This window comes from Bufo gargarizans, chromosome 8 (genome assembly GCF_014858855.1).
Source record: "Bufo gargarizans isolate SCDJY-AF-19 chromosome 8, ASM1485885v1, whole genome shotgun sequence".
NCBI lineage: Eukaryota > Metazoa > Chordata > Amphibia > Anura > Bufonidae > Bufo > Bufo gargarizans.
The window spans coordinates 190,078,518-190,101,861 of NC_058087.1; the positions used below are offsets into that span (position 1 = coordinate 190,078,518).

The window sequence follows — 23,344 nt, forward strand, 5'->3', positions numbered from 1 at the left end:
ATGCAGACTGACTAAACAGTGCAGCACCGGTAATACCACGGGGCAATTAACAATGCAGGCCGACTAAACAGTGCAGCACCGGTAATACCACGGGGCCATTAACAATGCAGGCCGACTAAACAGTGCAGCACCGGTAATACCACGGGGCCATTAACAATGCAGGCCGACTAAACAGTGCAGCACCGGTAATGCCACGTGGCCATTAACAATGCAGACTGACTAAACAGTGCAGCACCGGTAATACCACGTGGCCATTAACAATGCAGACCGACTAAACAGTGCAGCACCGGTAATACCACGTGGCCACTAACAATGCAGGCCGACTAAACAGTGCAGCACCGGTAATACCACGTGGCCATTAACAATGCAGACTGACTAAACAGTGCAGCACCGGTAATACCACGGGGCCATTAACAATGCAGACTGACTAAACAGTGCAGCACCGGTAATACCACGGGGCCATTAACAATGCAGGCCGACTAAACAGTGCAGCACCGGTAATACCACGGGGCCATTAACAATGCAGACTGACTAAACAGTGCAGCACCGGTAATACCACGGGGCCATTAACAATGCAGACTGACTAAACAGTGCAGCACCGGTAATACCACGGGGCCATTAACAATGCAGGCCGACTAAACAGTGCAGCACCCCCCAATACCACGTGGCCATTTTAAACAATGGGGGCATATCGCTAGGATATGCCTCCCCCCCCCCCCCCCCCCCGCGCTGCCATTAGATGAATGGAGCGGCCGCACGCTTGACCGGACGCTCTGAGGGGTACGGGGCACCCATTCACCCGATCGGTGGGGTGGTTCCCAACTGTCTCAAATTTGTTTACCGGGGAAACGGGGCAAGGTGAGGTTTGATAAAATTGTATACAGTCCAGGGGTCGGCACTAACGTCTGGGAGCCCCTTAAAGGGGATGAGAATGCGCCGTCATGCGCCGCCTGCTTCCATTGATTTCTATAGGAGGTCTGAAATTAGCCGAGCTCAACTATTTTCGGAACAGCCATAGAAGTGAATGGAGGCCGCTGCACATACGCGATGCCCCTTGGTTCACTTTGGGGGCCCCGTACTAGAGATGGCTAGCTCGGGGACCCGCACCCCTCTGACACTGGCGGCTAATCCTAGCTAAATGCCACCATTTTGTGAGAGGTGACACAACCCCTTTACGGCAGCCCCTTTACACGGACATCTGAGGCAGGCGCTGAGCCGGTACCTGGAATCTGTGGCAGGCACTTACAGTACTTGTGAGGTAGGTACTTGGCACATTTATAGAGTGCCATTGAAAATACACAAGTCTGTAAGTGTATATGTCGTTTTTTTATTGGCAGTTCTGTCTAGTAATAAAACAAAAAAAATGTCATTCTACATCCTGTCTCCATGGAAACAAGTGCTTCCTCCTGTCATATGTTTCACTGGAAATTTTCTGTGTAAAATATTTTTATATTTTCTATCAGCATAATTATCCCCATGTTATCAGCAAAAATTCCTATTTCCTTACATGAGAAAGATAATTGACTGCTGCCCACAATAAACATGGCCGCCGCGCACTGCTCCATCCTGTTCGGTCATTGGCAGAATCCCCGGAAGTCGTCGTAACAGCTGACGAAGACACTTCCGCCCTCACTGCAGACGTCCTCCTTCTGCCCGGAGGCGGCTGGCTCTGTGCGTGCGTCATTGTGACGTCACGGCGCTCCTGTTCTCTATGGCAGGGTCACCGAGCCGCAGGCAGTGCGGAGGAGGATGGAGGTTGTGTTTTCTTTTGGTTGATGTCTATGGAAACCAATATTGCCTGACAAGAGGTGGAGAACTACAACTCCCAGCGTTTTTTAGGAATTCCTAGCTACATGTAGTGACGCCCTCTAATTCCACCCTGCACCATTTGGTAGAGCTGTGCTGGGTGACTGCGCCCAATATTCAGTGTGGACCACCGTCTTTATTTTAAAACCCGTATCATGGAGACCTAAACGTAGCAGGCGTGATCACGCCCCTGAATGGGCGTGGCCCCATGAGCTGACAGCTGCCCAGTTCTGCTGTTGTAGGCAGGACCCGGCGGGCGTAGCCTGGCATCGCCATGTGTAGCAGCCAGCGGCACCCGCTGCTCATCCTTTCCCAGTGGCGGTTTTATCTCTGTTAATTCCAGTATAATAGAGGCTTAAAGTGGTCACCAGTTGGGGGGGGGGGGGGGTGGCATAGGGGGCGCCATACATCCAGACAATGCCGCTCCCCTGGGCCCACTAATAGCTGCACTGACCCCCAGTGACCGTCACATCGTGATCTGATCATAGACGTACCGCCGACTGTGTGCACTGAACCTAGGCGACGCCTCACCTGTACCAGAGACAGCAGCATCCAGGATGTTACTAGGGGGCGGTATTATACTACAGTGGAAAAAGGGGATTTACATATGATACTAAGAAAGGGTTTATGTTAATTAAAATCTGCACAAACATCTACACAGAAGTAAAGATACCACACATGGCGGTATATATCACAGTGCACAAACTTTACGAGCAGTGTTATATTCTTGTACATGGGAGGCAGTATTATAGTAGTTATATTCTTGTACATAGGAGCAGTACTATAGTAGTTATATTCTTGTACATAGGAGCAGTATTATAGTAGTTATATTCCTGTACATAGGAGCAGTATTATAGTAGTTATATTCTTGTACATAGGAGCAGTATTATAGTAGTTATATTCTTGTACATAGGAGCAGTATTATAGTAGTTATATTCTTGTACATAGGAGCAGTATTATAGTAGTTATATTCCTGTACATAGGAGGCAGTATTATAGTAGTTATACTCTTGTACATAGGAGGCAGTATTATAGTAGTTATATTCTTGTATATAGGAGCAGTATTATAGTAGTTATATTATTGTACATAGAAGCAGTATTATAGTAGATATATTCCTGTACATAGGAGGCAGTATTATAGTAGTTATATTCTGGTACATAGGAGCAGTATTATAGTAGTTATATTCCTGTACATAGGAGCAGTATTATAGTAGTTATATTCTTGTACATAGGAGCAGTATTATAGTAGTTATATTCTTGTACATAGGAGCAGTATTATAGTAGTTATATTCTGGTACATAGGAGCAGTATTATAGTAGTTATATTCTGGTACATGGGAGGCAGTATTATAGTAGTTATATTCTTGTACATAGGAGCAGTATTATAGTAGTTATATTCTTGTACATAGGAGCAGTATTATAGTAGTTATATTCTGGTACATAGGAGCAGTATTATAGTAGTTATATTCTTGTACATAGGAGCAGTATTATAGTAGTTATATTCTTGTACATAGGAGCAGTATTATAGTAGTTATATTCTGGTACATAGGAGCAGTATTATAGTAGTTATAGTCTTGTACATGGGAGGCAGTATTATAGTAGTTATATTCTTGTACATAGGAGCAGTATTATAGTAGTTATATTCTGGTACATAGGAGCAGTATTATAGTAGTTATATTCTTGTACATAGGAGCAGTATTATAGTAGTTATATTCTTGTACATGGGAGGCAGTGTTATAGTAGTTATATTCTTGTACATAGGAGCAGTATTATAGTAGTTATATTCTTGTACATAGGAGCAGTGTTATAGTAGTTATATTCTTGTACATAGGAGCAGTATTATAGTAGTTATATTCTGGTACATAGGAGCAGTATTATAGTAGTTATATTCTTGTACATGGGAGGCAGTGTTATAGTAGTTATATTCTTGTACATAGGAGCAGTATTATAGTAGTTATATTCTTGTACATAGGAGCAGTGTTATAGTAGTTATATCCCTGTACATAGGTGCAGTATTATAGTAGTTATATCCCTGTACATAGGAGCAGTATTATAGTAGTTATATGCTTGTACATAGGAGCAGTATTATAGTAGTTATATCCCTGTACATAGGAGCAGTATTATAGTAGTTATATCCCTGTACATAGGAGCAGTATTATAGTAGTTATATTCTTGTACATAGGAGGCAGTATTATAGTAGTTATATTCTTGTACATAGGAGCAGTATTATAGTAGTTATATTCTTGTACATAGGAGGCAGTATTATAGTAGTTATATTCTTGTACATAGGAGCAGTATTATAGTAGTTATATTCTTGTACATAGGAGCAGTATTATAGTAGTTATATTCCTGTACATAGGAGGCAGTATTATAGTAGTTATATTCTTGTACATAGGAGCAGTATTATAGTAGTTATATTCTTGTACATAGGAGCAGTATTATAGTAGTTATATTCTTGTACATAGGAGCAGTATTATAGTAGTTATATTCTTGTACATAGGAGGCAGTATTATAGTAGTTATATTCTTGTACATAGGAGCAGTATTATAGTAGTTATATTCCTGTACATAGGAGGCAGTATTATAGTAGTTATATTCTTGTACATAGGAGCAGTATTATAGTAGTTATAGTCTTGTACATAGGAGCAGTATTATAGTAGTTATAGTCTTGTACATAGGAGGCAGTATTATAGTAGTTATATTCCTGTACATAGGGGCAGTATTATAGTAGTAATATTCTTGTACATAGGGGCAGTATTATAGTAGTTATATTCTTGTACATAGGAGCAGTATTATAGTAGTTATATTCTTGTACATAGGAGCAGTATTATAGTAGTTATATTCTTGTACATAGGAGCAGTATTATAGTATTTATATTCTTGTACATAGGAACAGTATTATAGCAGTTATATTCCTATACATAGGAGCAGTTCTATAGTAGTTATATTTTTGAAAGTAGGGGATAGTATTACAATAAGAGGTCATTCAGACGGCCCATTTTTTGGCGGATTAGTTGCGGACCTATTTACTTCTATGGGGCCCTTTTCTTTCGTTCTGTGGCTCTGCCAAACAAATAAAACATGTCTTATACTTGTCAGTGAATATCAGGACGTGGCCCCATTGAAGTCTATGGGTTCGCAAAAATAATGCATGGTGAACTGTCCGCAAAAAAATGGATTTTTGCGGTCAACCTACGGCCATCTGAATGAGCCCTCAGAGTGATTTGTGAAATATGTGAATTTTTGAAGAGGTTTTAGAGATTGCAGTGATGTTATTATTTTGTGTGACTAGAATTGTCCTTTTAGTAGATGAAATCCAGGGAGCTCCTCTTTTACAATGCCCTTGGGCCCGGGCTCCGCCTCGTGGTTCTAATGCTCCCTTCTCCTGTCAGTGTGACATGCAGGGTGTGACACTCTTGTGTTTCTCCACCATCTGCTCTCCCCATGGGTTCCTGCTTAGTGTTTCCTCAGGCAGATAATTATAGGGGGGGGGGTCCGTCCCAGATAACGGCCTGTACTGTGAGTTGGGAAACCTCACCAGCGTAGCCATAGATCATCACTCTGCTGGGTGATCCACCCACACTGCCACCTAATGCATCCTTCCCAGCAGGTCATGGCTTCCACCATCACGTAGAGGGTCGGATGTTGCATAGCTGTTTGTTTGAGACCATTAAGCTTAGGTGGCTCCAGACCGACCATACAGCTGGGGCCGGCGTGGGCTGGAGGTGCAGGCTACCTGTCCTTGCCATGGTTTGAGTCATGAGGCGCCTCAGGGATGATCATAGGACATCTTAGCCAGCACTCGTGGTCCATAAGTGATAGCTTCTGGTGGACGTTCATCTGCAGGTCATACACTAACACGACAGTTTCTCTTCATCCTTAGGGTATGTTCACATGGCATCTTTTGGAACTTTGGCGCGGACTCTCGAGCTGAAATTTCACCCGTGAGGATCATGGCGGACATGTCCATTCTGGGCGTGACTGCGACATTGAGCCGCCGATCCTTAATGCTGCCTCCCATTGAAATTAACCACGCGGGTGCCGGCGAAATGTCAATGCGGCTGTCATTCTGCAGTGAAACCCGTCGTGTGAACAGTCCCAGATGAAGCCTGGAGCACCCCCCCATGTAATTCTGGGCACTGGACTCGGGTCAGGAGCACTGGTAAGGGACGATATGGTGGCATGTGACATTGCGTTACAACCAATGTGGCTCCAACTTGTTGCCACCCAGCTTTCCCACTCCCATATTTGTCCAGAATGGTGGGTGACCGCTCCTGTGGAGTCACTGGTGTCCTTCATAGTGGTTTATGGAAAGCTGAATGGTATCTCAGCGGTGGCAGAGTTGGTTTAAGACCCTAGGAAAGCTGGGTGACAATTTCTTTAGTAGCGCTGGTGGTGTCCTGAATGGTTCACAGCCCTGAGGTGCTGTATTGGCCGCCATGGTGCTTCAGGACCTCGGGAAAGCTGGGTGACCGCTATGATAGGAGCACTTGTTGGGTACTCAGCTTTCCCAGATACAGAAAACCTATAGAGACTCACATGGCACAGAATTTCCTCTCCCCCCCCCCCCATCATCTCATTCTCGTCACGTCCACCGTGGATTACACATGGATCCCGTCCACCTGCGTATGGCGACAGATCTCCACCAGAAGATGACGAGCAGATTTCAAGGCTGATGTTCATTTCAGTGGCATCTGAGAACCGTGAGGCGGCGCCGCGACACTCGTTACCGATCCCTGCCCCATGGTGTCCGCCCCTGCATCCGATCGGTCAACGCCGTGCCCTGATTATTACTAAGGACCCATGTATTTTATAGACACTTTTATTTGTCCTCAGAAGCGTCCTCCGGTAGGAGCCCCCGCTCTCCACTATAAATAGACGCAGACTCGCGCCTCTCCCCCTCCCCCCCTTTGCATCAAGAGAGCGGTGAGAAATATCCTGTTGCCAGGCGACCGCTGTTACTGGGGGAGACAGCCATTGCCAGGTGACGGCAGTTGCCGAGGCGACAGCAGGGGCCCGTCTCATCCGCAGTGCAGTTGGACCAAACATGTCGTCAAGGATGGAACGATGATGATGATGATGATATCGAAGTCCCCGGGCGGCTCCAGCAACGTTCTGCAGATGACGGCGACATTGTGTGTACAAGTATAATGAGCGGAGACCGAGGAAGAAACCGATCAGATATATATATATACACCTGACCCACTCCACATATACACTGGACATCTGTCTATCCGTCTGTCTATCTCATATCTATCTATTATCTATCTCTCTCATATCTATCTATCTATCTCTGTCATATCTCTCTCTCATATCTATCTATTATCTATCCCTCTCATATCTATCTATTATCTATCCCTCATATCTATCGCTCTCATATCTATCGCTCTCTTATCTATCTATTATCTATCTATCTCATATCTATCTATCTATTATCTATCGCTCTCATATCTATCTATTATCTATCTATCTATGTCTCTCATATCTATCTATCTCATATCTATTATCTATCGCTCTCATATCTATCGCTCTCATATCTCTCTCTCATATCTATCTCCTATCTATTATCTATCTATCTATGTCTCTCATATCTATCTATCTATGTATCTATTATTTATCTAATATCTATGTATCTCATATCTATCTATATTTATATCTATTATTTATCTATCTTCTATCTTTTTTCTATCTATTGATCTTCTTGTTTATGTAGAAAATATTTCTAATTGTTCCAATGATACATTGTAACAAATGATCAGAGCAGGACAGAGGCTTGTGCTGTGTGTAGCTTACAAAAGGATAGTCTCGATCGGATACAATTGTAGCGAAAAGTCACCAGTGTAAGGGTCCATTCACATGTCCGCAAGTGTTTTGTGGTCTGCAAATTGCGGACCCTCAAAACACGGACACCACCTGTGTGCGCTCCACATTTTGTGGACTGCACATGGCCGGCCCATTATAGAAATGCCTGTTTTTGTCCGTGGCTGCGGGTAAGAATAGGACGTGCCCACGGAACGGAAGTACGGATGCAGACGGCACACGGTGTGCTGTCCTCATTTTTTGCGGCCCCATTGAAATTAATGTGTCCACACCAGTTTCGCAAAATTGCAGAATGGACGCGGACGTGTGACTGGACCCTAATGCTGTACAACTGGACGAGAGACCTAACAAAAACTAAAGAGGTGACTGACCGGTAATGGAAACACCAGTGAAGATGTGAGATCTTTTCCAGCACCCCTAACCTCGCCCATAGTATTCTAGTGCTCCTCTGTCCCCCTCCCCCGGCTATGCTGCTTTTCTCGGCTAGTTTTGGCTGTCCTCCCCGGCATAGAATGCCAGGATTTAGCCAGACAGAAACTTGTGGGCAGTGGATTTTGTCCGACTGATTTCAGACATATTTGCCTTGTAGTCGATGGCGGCAGTATCCGGCAATGCTGGATCCGGAGAACCTCGGCAGGTTGCTCAATGCCAGAACTGCCTCCCGTAGAGGACAGCCGCAAGTGTGGAACTAGCCTTAGAAGAGAATCATCCATTTTTTGTTCTCTCTCTTAATTATAGAAGTCACTGTCTTCAGGGAGTTCCTCTGGTCACTACGTGTCCCGTGAAGTCTTGCCCAGGGCATGAGTGGGCCTGACGACATCTACCAGAAGCTCCAGTTGTTTGGGAAAGTTGAAGAACCATATGCAGGGGTAAGGCCCAGGAGACGCTGCACTGCGCAGCAGCATGCATGTCACAGGCAGTGTGTAATCTCCAGCCCACTGCAGGTGATAGCTCGGGGGAAGCAGCCTGGAGGAGACAACATTGGGACCCAAAGGACCATGAAGATGTTTGGGTGTCACCCACCGCGTTATACGATTGTTCCACTCTTGACATTTTCTTTTTCAGGAACCTACAAGAGGCAGCAGCGACATCTCACATAATGGTAACTGGTCAGAAATCACACCAGATGCTGTTCCTCGCCAATTTATAGGTTCTCTGCTTGCTGTTAGTGAATGGAAATCTTGTATCTAAAAAGGCACAAAACCCGTCCTGATCGTGCTCGCACAGAAACGTACATCTCCATGGACTGGAGCCAACTCTTGTCAGATCATCGCCACGATTGCTCAGGCTACGTGGGTATAAAAACGTACCTTTTTACCCTCTACCTGGCGAATGGTGGATCACGTGATGACCTTGTACCACTCTAAAAATGAGGTCACACCCATTACAGCAAAACCACCATATTGTAGGGGGGGGTTGTCCCCCCAGTGATCGCACATTGACATCTTCACACATCAATATGACGGGGAAACCCATTCATTTTGGCAAATGAAATATTGCAGCTGCCAGTCTCCCAGAATCCTCTGCTGCGTCTTGGCACGGCATTGATACAGCACTAAGCCTCACATACTTGATGACAATAACAATGGGGGGGGGGGGGTAAAGGGAGACTGAGGTGCGTGCAGAGCGGGAAAGCGTGTCGTGTGAGCGAGTTTCTATTTTCGGCCCCGCTCCCTCCTCCCATCACCTTACACCAGAGAAACCTGATCAGACTCTTAAATAATCGAGCAGAGAAGAGAAAGACTCATCCAAAGCCCAGGGCTGATGCAAGGTGTCACGTCAACGGGGAGCAGATGTGGGCGCTCTCGTAATCACGACCTACTAGTCGCATGTCCAAGCGCGGGGAATAAATAATACCTATCAATATATTTTAAAATGGTGTTAGAGGGGTATTCCAATTGGGGATAACTATTCGAGACGCCCAAGTAAAGGGTTCTGCTATTTTCGAAGCTCCCATAGAGATGAAGGGCGCACCAGTTCACATGCGCGACCTACCGCTCCGTTCATATCACGGGGGTACGATGTCCCCGCTCTCGGGATTGGTGGTAGGACCCCAACCAATCTAGTAGTTATCCCCTGTGGATAGGGGATAACTTCTAACAACCAGAATGCCCCCTTTAATTTTTTAAAGGGGTAATCCAACCTAACAAGACAAAAGATGCTGTCATTAGTGGGGTCTATGAGCTGGGACCCTCTCCCATTCGGTTCTACATTGTTATAGGCTTCTGTTATATAAACTTGCTTCAAGGTCTTGTAAGTGCCCTATTATACAAGCTGAATGCACTTGGACGAAGTGCTGCATAAAAGATACAATTACCCGAGAAATAAGTATTTGCTTGTTTGGTCGGATGATTGGCGGGAGCTATACACGGGGCCCTAACAAGAAGCCTGCCCCCTATGACAAGAACGCACCTACTATAATACTGTCTCCTAAACTCCTCAACATTGACGATGCAAAACCAAGAACAAGCTGTAAGGTTATGCAAATCGAGAAAGTAACCGGTGTTAGTAAGATCTACAGATGATCAGATTTTCAAGCACCTAGCTCCACCTTGTGGCATGTGGGAGGGGCATAAAGCAGATTGAAAGCAAACTTTTTTTTAGCCACAGGATTCCTCAAAAAATTGGATCAGGTTGTGTGGGGTGATTGGATGAAGCCTCCTGTAAAGTGACTTGACAGTTATCTCCACCTGTCGCAGAATTAGAGGGACAGAATCCTTGATCTGAGAGACCTTGATTTATCATTCCGGCAGATCGCCACGCGTCATGGTCAAGATGTCAGCACTGGTCAATGTGGAGAGAACAACGACGAACTGGAATGACAGCAAGAGGTGCAGAGAGGCGAACCTGTACACGGACGGATCGTCTGATTAGAAGTGGTGATCAATTCTGTACTGCAAGTGAAATTGGACCTTCCATCCCAAGCCTAGGGCGGCAAATAGTGTCAAGACAAACCATCAGAAGGCATTTCCATGACATTCGGCTACGAACCCAACATCCACCGCGCTCATAGGCTTTCATGTTGCACAGCAAGATGTCAAAGAATGGAGGTCTATCCTGTTCAGTGATGGGTGCCACTTTTGTCACAGACACAGTGATAGCCAGAGATTGGTCTGCAGACCATGTGGGTAACGCTATGAAGAGGCCTTCACAAGGGAACATCACACTTGTCCTACTCCCAGAACTATGGTGTGGGATATAACTATTATTATACTGCTCCTATGTACAAGAATATATCTACTATAATACTGCTCCTATGTACAAGAATATAACTACTATAATACTGCCTCCTATGTACAGGAATATAACTACTATAATACTGCCTCCTATGTACAAGAATATAACTACTATAATACTGCTCCTATGTACAAGAATATAACTACTATAATACTGCTCCTATGTACAAGAATATAACTACTATAATACTGCTCCTATGTACAAGAATATAACTACTATAATACTGCTCCTATGTACAAGAATATAACTACTATAATACTGCTCCTATGTACAAGAATATAACTACTATAATACTGCCCCCCTATGTACAAGAATATAACTACTATAATACTGCCTCCTATGTACAAGAATATAACTACTATAATACTGCTCCTATGTACAAGAATATAACTACTATAATACTGCTCCTATGTACAAGAATATAACTACTATAATACTGCTCCTATATACAAGAATATAACTACTATAATACTGCTCCTATGTACAGGAATATAACTACTATAATACTGCTCCTATGTACAAGAATATAACTACTATAATACTGCATCCTAGGTACAGGAATATAACTACTATAATACTGCTCCTATGTACAATAATATATCTACTATAATACTGCTCCTATGTACAGGAATATAACTACTATAATACTCCTCCTATGTACAAGAATATAACTACTATAATACTGCTCCTATGTACAAGAATATAACTACTATAATACTGCCTCCTATGTACAAGAATATAACTACTATAATACTGCCTCCTATGTACAAGTATATAACTACTATAATACTGCCTCCTATGTACAAGAATATAACTACTATAATACTGCTCCTATGTACAAGAATATAACTACTATAATACTGCTCCTATGTACAGGAATATAACTACTATAATACTGCTCCTATGTACATATAACTACTATAATACTGCTCCTATGTACAAGACTATAACTACTATAATACTGCCTCCTATGTACAGGAATATAACTACTATAATACTGCTCCTATGTACATATAACTACTATAATACTGCTCCTATGTACAAGACTATAACTACTATAATACTGCCTCCTATGTACAAGAATATAACTACTATAATACTGCTGCTATGTACAAGACTATAACTACTATAATACTGCTCCTATGTACAAGAATATAACTACTATAATACTGCTCCTATGTACAAGAATATAACTACTATAATACTGCCTCCTATGTACAGGAATATAACTACTATAATACTGCCTCCTATGTACAAGAATATAACTACTATAATACTGCCTCCTATGTACAAGAATATAACTACTATAATACTGCCTCCTATGTACAAGAATATAACTACTATAATACTGCCTCCTATGTACAAGAATATAACTACTATAATACTGCTCCTATGTACAAGAATATAACTACTATAATACTGCCTCCTATGTACAGGAATATAACTACTATAATACTGCCTCCTATGTACAAGAATATAACTACTATAATACTGCCTCCTATGTACAAGAATATAACTACTATAATACTGCCTCCTATGTACAAGAATATAACTACTATAATACTGCCTCCTATGTACAAGAATATAACTACTATAATACTGCTCCTATGTACAAGAATATAACTACTATAATACTGCTCCTATGTACAAGAATATAACTACTATAATACTGCTCCTATGTACAAGAATATAACTACTATAATGCTGCTCCTATGTACAAGAATATAACTACTATAATACTGCCTCCTATGTACAAGAATATAACTACTATAATACTGCTCCTGTGTACAAGAATATAACTACTATAATACTGCCCCCTATGTACAAGAATATAACTACTATAATACTGCTCCTGTGTACAAGAATATAACTACTATAATACTGCTCCTATGTACAAGAATATAACTGCTATAATACAGTATGTAGAAGACTATAACCATCATACACCAATATGTAATACTGTATCTCCCTCTTTTTCCTTTGATGTTCCATTTCCCATTGTCACAATCTGATTTACCTCTCGCTTGTTGATGGCAGTGTCTGATTATTACCGCCGCTCACAGTTTAGCTGCCTCCACTTGGCTCATGTGGAACTATTAAATATCGATGTTCTGCATATCCATCTTCAGCTTTTTATTATAAAGCCTGATATGTTTTATTTGATTCTAATTAAACTTTAATAGAGTTGTAGTCACGGGGAGGGGGGATGACGGCTGAAATATAAATGAGTGCGGGGCTTAATTACTGGAGGAGAAGGAAGCGTTTCATATAGCAGTGTTAATCATGTGTGGATGTTTTATTAGGGGATTGCTCATCAGATGCCAGAAAACACCGGATCCTGTTCTTCTATCGGCTTTCATTGTGGACGTGGAATATAGAGGAACATATACGTGTGGACTGCATCGCCCTCGCAACGTGAACATATCTGAAAGGGAGATGGTTCAGTGGTAGTGGGGCGGCACTATACCACTGCCACATCTATAAACCTGCGGCAACAATTGTGGGAGTCGTACAGCAAAGACAGACAAATTCAACCGCAATGATCAGTCTTTGGGTGAAATTCAACAACAGGCGGTCATTGCAGCTGACCGATGACAAACTGTAATCATCAGAAAGGTTTTCAACCGTGTTCAAAATTTCATCTAAAAAGATCTTTTTATACAGTCCAGTGTGGGGCCATGCCAAGCGCCGGTCACTAATTAACACGTTGATTGGCACCCACCTAAAATGCCTTCACCCGGGCCAATAGAAAGTGCATGGTGGGCGTCCCTCAGATAATTTGCAAATTGTCAACTATTTACAGGTCTCAATAAAATAGAATATGAATGCGGCGCGGCAGGGAGGCCATCTCCCTGTGTCACTCCTGAGGGGCTATGGAAGTCCAGGTTGCTTTCATAGCGACCTTCAGCTCATCTGTATGTTGGGTCTGGTGTCCCTCATCTTCCTCTGGACAATACCCCATAGATTTTCTATGGGTTTAGGTCATGCGAGTTTGCTGGCAATCCAGTCATTAGACCAGATATTGGTACCTTTGGCAGTGTGGGCCGGTGCAAAGTCCTGCTGGAAAATAAAATCAGCATCTCCATGAAGTTTGTCAGCAGAGGGAAGCATGGAGAGCTCTAAAACGACCTGGTTGACGGCTGTGCTGATTTTGGACTTGATATAACAGTGGACCAACACCAGCTGATGACGTGGCTCCCCAAACCATCACTGACTGTGGAAACTCTACACTAGACCTCAAGCAACTTGGATTGTGCACCTCTCCACTCTTCCTCCAGACTCTGTGACCTTGATTTCCAAATAAAATGCTCAATTTCTTTTCATCTGAAAACAGGACTTTGGACCATTGATCAACAGTCCAGTCCTCTTTCTCCTTAGTCCAGGTAAGACGCTTCAGACGTTGTCTCTGGTTCATGAGTGGCTTCACCCAAGGAGTCCATGTCCTGAATACGTCTGTGTGTGGTGGCTCTTGAAGCACTGACTCCAGCTACAGTCCACTCCTTGTGAGTCTCCCCCAAATTCTTGAATGGCCTTTTTGTGACAATCCTTTCAAGGCTGTTGCTTGCGCACATTTTTCTCCCACACTTTTTCCTTCCACTTGACTTTCCATTAATTAACTTGTATACAGCACTCTGGGAATAGCCAGCTTCTTTATAAATGACCTTCTGTGGCTTACCCTCCTTATGGAGAGTGTGAGTGACTGTCTTCTGGACAACTGTCCAGTCAGCAGTCTTCCCCATATTGTGTAGCCTACTGAACCAGATTGACGGACCATTTTAAGGCTTAAGAACCTTTTGAAGGTATTTGGTGTTGATAAGCTGATTAAAGCGCGGCACCAGAAGTCTACAGTATTGAACTTTTTCACTGTATTCTATTTATCTGAGATCCTGACTTTTGGGTTGTCATTAGCTGTAATACATAATCATCAAATCAAAAGAAATAAATGCTTGAACTAGATCACTCTGTGTGAAATGAATCTACAGAATATATGAGCTTCACTTTTTTAATTGAATTACTGAAATAAATAAACCTTTCGATAATTCTATTTTATGGAGATGCACCCGTACAAGAGGAGCTATGCTGCTGACAAACTATTATTTTTGCAGCTTCGCAAAAGATCTGATGCCTCAACGAACACCCGGTTCCTCATCTGTCAGCTGATTGATGTGGTGTTTAGAAGGGACGATGATCAATTGCTTCTACAAATGTTCATTCCTGATCATTGGACCTCATAAAAGGGCCTATAGTCAGACAAAAGTTCTTCTGTTCAAAGAAAGGTCGTGTGGATGAAAGTTCTTCAAAAGATGTTTCATCCCTTGCTTGTCATTGAACGTGTATGGGGTGCTTGTGAACTGTAATTGCTTTGATGGACTAAAATGAGAATGGCCTCATCTGCAATAGGATATTCCACCAAACAGTCGTTTTACCATTAACCAATTTCTGTGTAATGTGCATGGCCAAATTTAGAATTGGTAGAACCACTACTAGATCTAGAACCGCTTAGCTTCAACTGAGTGTAAGAGGTGAGGAAAATGTGAATCTTCTAGTAAATCTGATGAGTAGAGAAGACATGTAAAACATCCAAATGTTTGTGATTGACAAAGAAACAATGTGGGTCTTCCTTGGGTGCATAAAAGAAAGTATAAAGCGTTGGGAAAAGCAACATATTTGTTAATTGTGCAGGTCCAAGATGTGGGAAAATCCAGCACTTTTTTATTTCTAATGAAAAGATGGGGAAATATGAATGTTCCTACTTCTAGCAAGTCAGGAAGTAAATGTGAGATGAATCCTTGTGACTGAGAGACTATATAGGACTTACCAATGGTCTTGGACGAAAGTACACAGAGTGTTGAATCTCCATTACGTCCTGCTTTTGACTGGTCTGAGTGGAAGGAAAACATGATACCTCCTGATGGAACTTAGTAGTGGAGAAACCAAACTGAAAATATGGCAATGTGAAAGAGAGGGGCTTGGAAATGCAGACGTAAAATGTCCCACTCCTTGTGGCTGGTTAGAAGGACACATTAGTGGAAAGGGTGAGGTGGAATTTCGTTTTATGCTGGAACTTCATGGTTTTCTATTGAGTTCAAACCACAGAGAACAGTCCTCAAACATTTTTCTTTTCCCACCAGTTATTCTCCTGGAATCCATCCAACTGTCACAAACCAACGGATGTGAACGTACTGTGCCATGTAACCAACCTCCTCCAAGGGCGCTGTCCAAGAGAACCACTCGTGTTCTTCACGGTACGCCAGACGGTGGGGACAGACTTTCCCAAGGGGAGGACCAGGTCGCTACCTGTTGAGGTGGATTGGCACACTAAGCTGCTGGTCCAGGGGTACCAGGCCGAATCGTAACCCGGAGTAACAGTGGAGGACCGAAGGATGAGATGGAGTCGAACAAGCAATGGGTAAGGGAAGGCGGGTCCGTGTACAGGGCAGGCAATACGCATCAGCAACAGGAGAGACGAGACAGGGCAGATAAGGATCAAACAGGAATGAAGTCTAGAATATAAGCATGGGTCAGGAATGCAGAAACACGAGCGCAAACAACAGCAACTTTGTAGGACACAAGGACCTTTGACGCTCAGACACCTGGGAAGGGGGCTGGACCACTTATATAGGTGCAGGAGGGCTGGGATTGGTCACAGGTCAATTGCAAAACCTTAAAGTGGTTATTCCATGATTAATTTTAAAAATGAGAATCGGATATCATGTAGTACACTGCAATAGTGCAATATCTTTGTTAGAAAACTAGAACCAGCCCTGTACCTCACCTGGATCTAGAGATCTCCCCATTCATTGCTCTGCTAGATTTATATCAAGCTGGAAGCTCAAGGGGAGGTCTTTTCTGCTAGTGCCCAGGGGGCGTGTCTGAGCTCTCCCTATCACAGCTAAGGGGCGTGTCTGAGCTCTCCCTATCTCAGCTAAGGGGCGTGTCTGAGCTCTCCCTATCACAGCTAAGGGGGCGTGCCTGAGCTCTCCCTATCACAGCTAAGGGGGCGTGTCTGAGCTCTCCCTATCACAGCTAAGGGGCGTGTCTGAGTTCTCCCTATCACAGCCCAGGGGGCGTGTCTCAGCGCTCCCTATCACAGCTAAGGGGGCAGTTAACGGATGAAACTGAGCATGTGCGGCCTTCTCAGTGGGCAGGTCAAAGAAATAAGAAAAACAGCAGGTGGCACTATACAGATATATTTTATGGAATAACTCAGTGGCTGTGCTAAATTTGTAAATACATGCAGTTACAAAAGAATTCAGATCCAGGTGCGGGTTTGAAAACTAGAATATCTTTTGTGCAGCAACCCCTTTAAATCACAGGAAGTGACATGCGCCCGCCCTTAACGAGGTGCTAGAGGGAACATGCTGGAAGGAAACCATGGAGCGGAATAGCGGATTCTAGTAAGGACAACGGCTGCAAGGACCGCAGCAGTGAATGGGAAGACACTGGTAGCAGATTACCGCAGCTACCTGCCCTTTAAAGCAGCCGCAGGCGGACAGGGAGGACCGTGGTGGTGAGTAAGGGATCATAGGCGGTCAGCAACCGTCGTTACACCAACCCTGAACCACCTACAGGACTAATTGATCCTGAATTGTGTTTCATCTCTGCAGAACCCATGCTCTAGGATCTAGTGAGGTGGCTTCATCCCATTCCAGCCTACACCTGGCATTGAGCACAATGAACTCATAGATGCATGACCGTGGGAACCCAATCCAAAAAGACCTGGATGGACAGTTCATGTACTGACCTTCGATGCTTCTGGAGGTAATAGGTAAGTAGAAGTTTATGGCGCTATCGAGGACGGTTGCTTCTTGTACGTTTCAGCACGGAGTAGTCCTGGTGTTTGTTGGTGATTCTGTGTCCCATGGCAGCACCGTGTCACTGAGCTCTGCCGCCGCTCCATGGCTGTATGGTGAAGCTTACATTTCTTCAAGCCATGGTAGGGGCTGACTAAAAGGAAGGGGGTGCACATACTTTTGTCTTCTACTGTGTGGTCTCCAGGAAGCTAACCCTGCAGTATGTTCTAATGGTGCAAACAGATGATACATCCAGAGGTCTTCTGCTCCCTGCCGGCTCCTCCATTAATCTCCACATCAGGTTTATGTTTCATAGTCTCCATGTTTTGGAACGAGTCTCATGATTATCACTGTACAGCACAATCCTCGGGTCACTGTCACTTTGGTTTATTTTTCCCTTTAGCTGCGAATATTGCCAAGCAGGGGGCTCATGCACACGACAACGCAAAACAAGAATGCCGGATGTGTGCATTCCGCAATAATATATGGAACGGACTGCCCAGGATAGATATGCCTATTATTGTCTGCAAACGGACAAGAATAGGACATATTCAATTTTTTTGCTGAGTCATGGAGCGACGGATGCGGACAGCTCATGGAGTGCTATCCGCATCTTTTGTGGCCACATTGAAGTGAATAGGTCCGCATCCGAGCCGCAAACAACGGTCATGTGCATGAGCTTCATTCACATTTCCGTTTTTTACTGACATGTGCTGTCCGCATTTTCCACATACCCATTGATTTTAATGTTTTTGTTCACACTCCATCAGTGATAATGAGCCAGGGGCGTAGATAAGGGGGGGATAGGGGGGTTCAAACCCCCCCCGAGTGTCTGTCCTCAGCATCAGTGGCGGATTACAATAGGGACGTCCGGGCCCAGCACCGCTGGGGGGCCCAACGCTGACCCGAACGCCCACATACTGCGGCGGGGCACGGGAGCGCATAGCTCCCTGTCCCGTCGCCGATCACCGCCATAGGCTTCAGGCCTTGTAGGCCTGAGGCCTATGCGGTAGTGAAATCCCGGCGCACGCGTGCGTGATGATGTCATCGCGCACCTGCGCCGGGACGCAGCACTGTGATGCGGCTGACTCATCCCGCCTTCCTCTGCGAGCAAGCGAATGGCCCTGGACATAGGTTTATTTCATGTGCCTACTTTGGGGGACTTGTGGGGGGGACACACAGGAGGACATATTAGGGAAGATAAATCGAGTACATGGGGGGGGAATGTGGGCGCTGTATGGGGCTAAATTATTATGGGAGGGAATACTATGTGGGGGCAAATTATTATGGGAGGGACTACTATGTGGGGGCAAATTTCTATATGGTGGCAGTGTGGGGGAAACTATTGTGTGGGGGCAGTATGGGGGTAATTTCTATGTGGGGACAGTGGGAAAATTGCTATGTGGGGGCAAATTACTATGTGGGGGCAGTGTGGGGAAATTGCTATGTGGGGGCAGTGTGGGGGCAAACTACTATGTAGGGGCAGTGAGGGACAAATTACTGTGTGGGGGCAAACTACTATAGGGGGGCAGTTTGGGGGAAATTACTGTGTGGGGGCAAACTACTATAGGGGGGCAGTTTGGGGGAAATTACTGTGTGGGGGCAAACTACTATAGGGGGGCAGTTTGGGGGAAATTACTGTGTGGGGGCAAACTACTATAGGGGGGCAGTTTGGGGGAAATTACTGTGTGGGGGCAAACTACTATAGGGGGGCAGTTTGGGGGAAATTACTGTGTGGGGGCAAACTACTATAGGGGGGCAGTTTGGGGGAAATTACTGTGTGGGGGCAAACTACTATGGGGGGATTACTATGTGGGGGCAGTGTGGTGGAAATTACTATATGGGGGTGTTGCTATTGGGGAGGCACTGTAGGGGCAATTCTATTATTTCTGGGGACACTATACAGGGATTATTGCCTGGAGCACAATAGAGGGTGGTATTATTACTGGGGGTCTCTAGGGGACATTATAGCTGCTGTGGACACTATAGAGACATTTGGGGTCATTTATCAAACTGGTGTAAAGTAGAACTGGCTTAGTTGCCCATAGCAGCCAATCAGATTCCACCTTTCATATTTGACAGCTCTTTTGGAAATCCAGTTCTACTTTACACCAGTTTGATAAATTACCCCAATTATATCTATCAGGGTCACTATTTTTTCAGCAGTATAGTACCTGGGGCATTGGGGAGCACAACGGGCACAGTATTGGGGGTGGCAGCAGGATGACACTGTGGGGACACCAGGATGAGGAGGTTGATGGAAAAATTGAGAAATCTAACGTGTCTGTGTTACAAACTGTAGAGACGAGATGGGGCTGAAAGAATTTGCCATGGTGGTCTGGGTCAAATGGAGGAGAAGAGGAAAGAGAAGGTCTACATGACAGGAGATGTCACTGGATGTAACAGGTATGTGGTGCTGTATTCTCCTCCATGTCTTTTTTATTACAATTATATGTATTTTAAATTTGGCGACCAAATTTTTCAGTTTAGGACCCAATTTGGGGTATTTTAAGTTAGTGATAGATTATTAGATAGTAGTAGTACATATACTTTGCACAAGTAGCTCACTTAGTCACTTACATAAGGAACGGCGGGTCCGTCTTACAATAGGGACACTGTTATGGTGGGAGAGATATCTGTGGATGTGGATGATGACTCTTATAATTTGTGAAAGCTTAACCCCCCCCCTTCCCTACGGCCCTGTAATGAGCCAAAACCAGGTGCTGGTCCAGAACACAGAACAGGTGTGAATCTTTCTCTTATAAAAATCTGCATGGTCTGTGATGCGGACCAAACACGCCCATTGAAGTCTATGGGTCGTGAAAATCCGGATGGCATCCTTGTCTGGTCTGTTTTTCACTGACCACTGGTAGGAGATGCTCTGGAAATTTAATTTTCAGCTGAGCAGTGTCTGTGGAATTCGGATGACACACGGAGGAAAAAAAAACGGACCAAACATGGATCCTTCACAGATGAAAAACTTAAGGATTTTTTCACGAAAGTCGAATTTGTTTTCTTACTGTGGATTCGCCTGACAATGCTGTCAAGTTTTTAGGCTGCGTTCACATGACCGCATGGACCACAAACCGTGGATCTGCAAAACATGGGTATAGGCCAGGTGCACCCTGCATCACCGGCACATTGACATTGAAGTTAATAGGACCACACCGTGATGCGGGGTGCACACGGCCGATGCCCGAGTTTTGCGGATCTGCAGTTTGTGGTCCGCCAAACAAGCACAGCCGTCACGTGGTCATGTAAATGCGGCTTTAGTTTAGTGGAGAATCGCCGCAGATTGTAGATTTCTTAAAATGTATTTGATCCGTCAATAAGGATTAATTTCTTGACCTTTAGGGCTCATACACATGGCCGTAGCCATTTTTGCAGTGCGCAAATTGTGGATCCGCAAAACATGGCCGTGTGCGTTACGCATTTTGTAGATCGGGATGTCCTGCCTTCTGTTAGAACTGCTTAATCTTGTCCTAAAAACGCACAAGAATAGGACATGTTTCTTTTGTTTTGTTTTTTGCGGGGCCGCATAACGGACGCACGGATGCACGGATGAACGGCCCCATTGAAATGAACGGGTCTGCATCCGCTCCGCAAAAAATGCGAATCGGACCCGGACCAAAACTACAGTCGTGTGCACGAGCCCCAAGGGTGTTGTTTTGTGAATCCGCACCGCACGACGATAAAGTTGTGTCTCCCTTTTCGACCGGTGGTATCCCGTGAGGATGCGCCCGATAGGAGCTGGTCAAGAAGGAGTTAAACACGTCCAATGACCGAACTGCTTTCTTTCCTAATTTGACTCTCTTCGGATCCCTGCACGGCCGCCGCTACATCTCCTCGTTGTGCAGATCAAAACATCTGGTGACGGGAGGAGCAGCCAAAAGTAGACGGTGACGCTCATGCAACAAAATATTGTGTCAAAAAGGGGGTCACACAACAATGGGTGCGATTTACTAAGACCAGCTTTTTACACCGATCGTAGATTTTCCCCCGCACTTCCGTAAGATTCCGCTAATTTATGAAGAGGAGTGCGCTTCGTCCTAAATTAGGAGGTAAAAAAGAGACTGGGTGGAATCGTGTTTTGACAACATTTACACCTAAATGTTAGTAAATTTGGCCGGGGACGGAGCGCGGGCGACCCAACTGCTATCCGGTTAAAAAAGGGTTTAACAACTAAAATAGCTGCAAGTCCCTAAATAAATGACCCCTAATGTGTCCGTGTTATAGACGTTCTCATGGTGTTTTTTTTTGCGACTTTTTAAACACCCGTGCAACAATATTTGTCGCATGGGTGTTTATACGCAGTATTCGACACATAGGAGCGGCGGGGTCCGGTCTCCGACCTCAGCACATTTACTAATTTTACGCCGAGAAAAAGACATAGAAGTTGCCAGTGCTGAGGGGGTGGCATAGATTTTCCGGCAGCCGCACAGACTACCAAAGAGGCGACTAATTTATGACGAAACACGCGGCAGCCACAGCGGCATAAAATACATGAAAAAGACTTATAAATGAGACTTGTTTTACGGATTTTATTCATTTTTTTGCACAATAATTTAATTAATTTTTTTTTATTAAAAATCTCAATCTGGTGCTGGATTTTTGATGCGTAGAGGTTAGATTGCTCTGCTCCCGAGCACAGATGGAGGCCTGAGCTGACTGGGGAGATGGTCATTGATTGTTGGCTGCTGCCACTTGTTAATTCCTAACCTCCAAGATATTGACCTAAGTGATGGGGGAAAAGGTAATAACTGGAAGCAGAAAAGATAGAGAAATCAGCTGACTACGGAGCGTTATTGATGACCTCACAGACCACAACGCTGAGTGACTCCGAATAGAGATGATGTAGATGCCTCCTGGGAGTACTTACCACCACAGTTCCTCTATGTTTTCCACCATTTAATCTACCCTCCTAAACAATGAAACTGCAGCAGCAGGAAGGACAAACCATAAGGTTCTGCAAATGGAGGAAGCAGCAGGTGTCGCTAAGATCTACAGATTTGATCAACTTTTCAAGCACCTAGCTCCAATCTATGGCACGTGGGAGGGGCATAAAAGAGATTATAAGCAAAGTATTTTGACCACAAGAAACCTCGAAAATCGGATTAAATCATGTGGGATGATTGTGCGATGCCTCCCTTTTATCGTCGTGCCAGTTATTACCCCTTGTCACAAACTGAGTGGTACAAGATCCTTGAACTAAGACACCTTGGTTTATCACTTCGTCCGCTATGCGCCTAGGCCGAGATATCAGCACTGTACTGAAACTGGAAACAGGTGCAAAGAGGAGAACCGCTGCCCGGACGGATCATCTAATCAGAAGAATAGCGCATAGTGATCCATTCTGTACTGCAAGTCACATCCCAAGCCTAGGGCGGCAAACAGCGTCTACATAAACCATCAGAACTCATCTGCACAACTGATGTCTACAGGTGTATTAATTATCAAAATATACAGTAATCTGGATTCCTTTGCAGCCTATCAACATGCATAAATATTGTAATACTGTCTGCTGTATACAAGAATACAACTACTACAATACTGCTCCTATGTACAAGAATATATCTACTATAATACTGCCCCCTATGTACAAGAATATATCTACTATAATACTGCCCCCTATGTACAAGAATATATCTACTATAATACTGCTCCTATGTACAAGAATATATCTACTATAAT

The 23,344-nt window shown here is 44.2% G+C and overlaps 1 protein-coding gene across 1 annotated transcript in view; it reads left to right on the forward strand.

The window, feature by feature from the left end:
- Positions 1 to 1,735: 1,735 nt before the first annotated feature.
- The window catches only part of FBXL16 (F-box and leucine rich repeat protein 16), a 64,874-nt gene continuing 43,265 nt past the window's right edge, over positions 1,736 to 23,344 (forward strand). Inside the window, exon 1 of the mRNA XM_044304292.1 lies at positions 1,736 to 1,755. Coding sequence (XP_044160227.1) covers positions 1,750 to 1,755 — 6 coding nt within the window. The 5' untranslated portion in view covers positions 1,736 to 1,749. The remainder of the gene's footprint in view (positions 1,756 to 23,344) is intronic.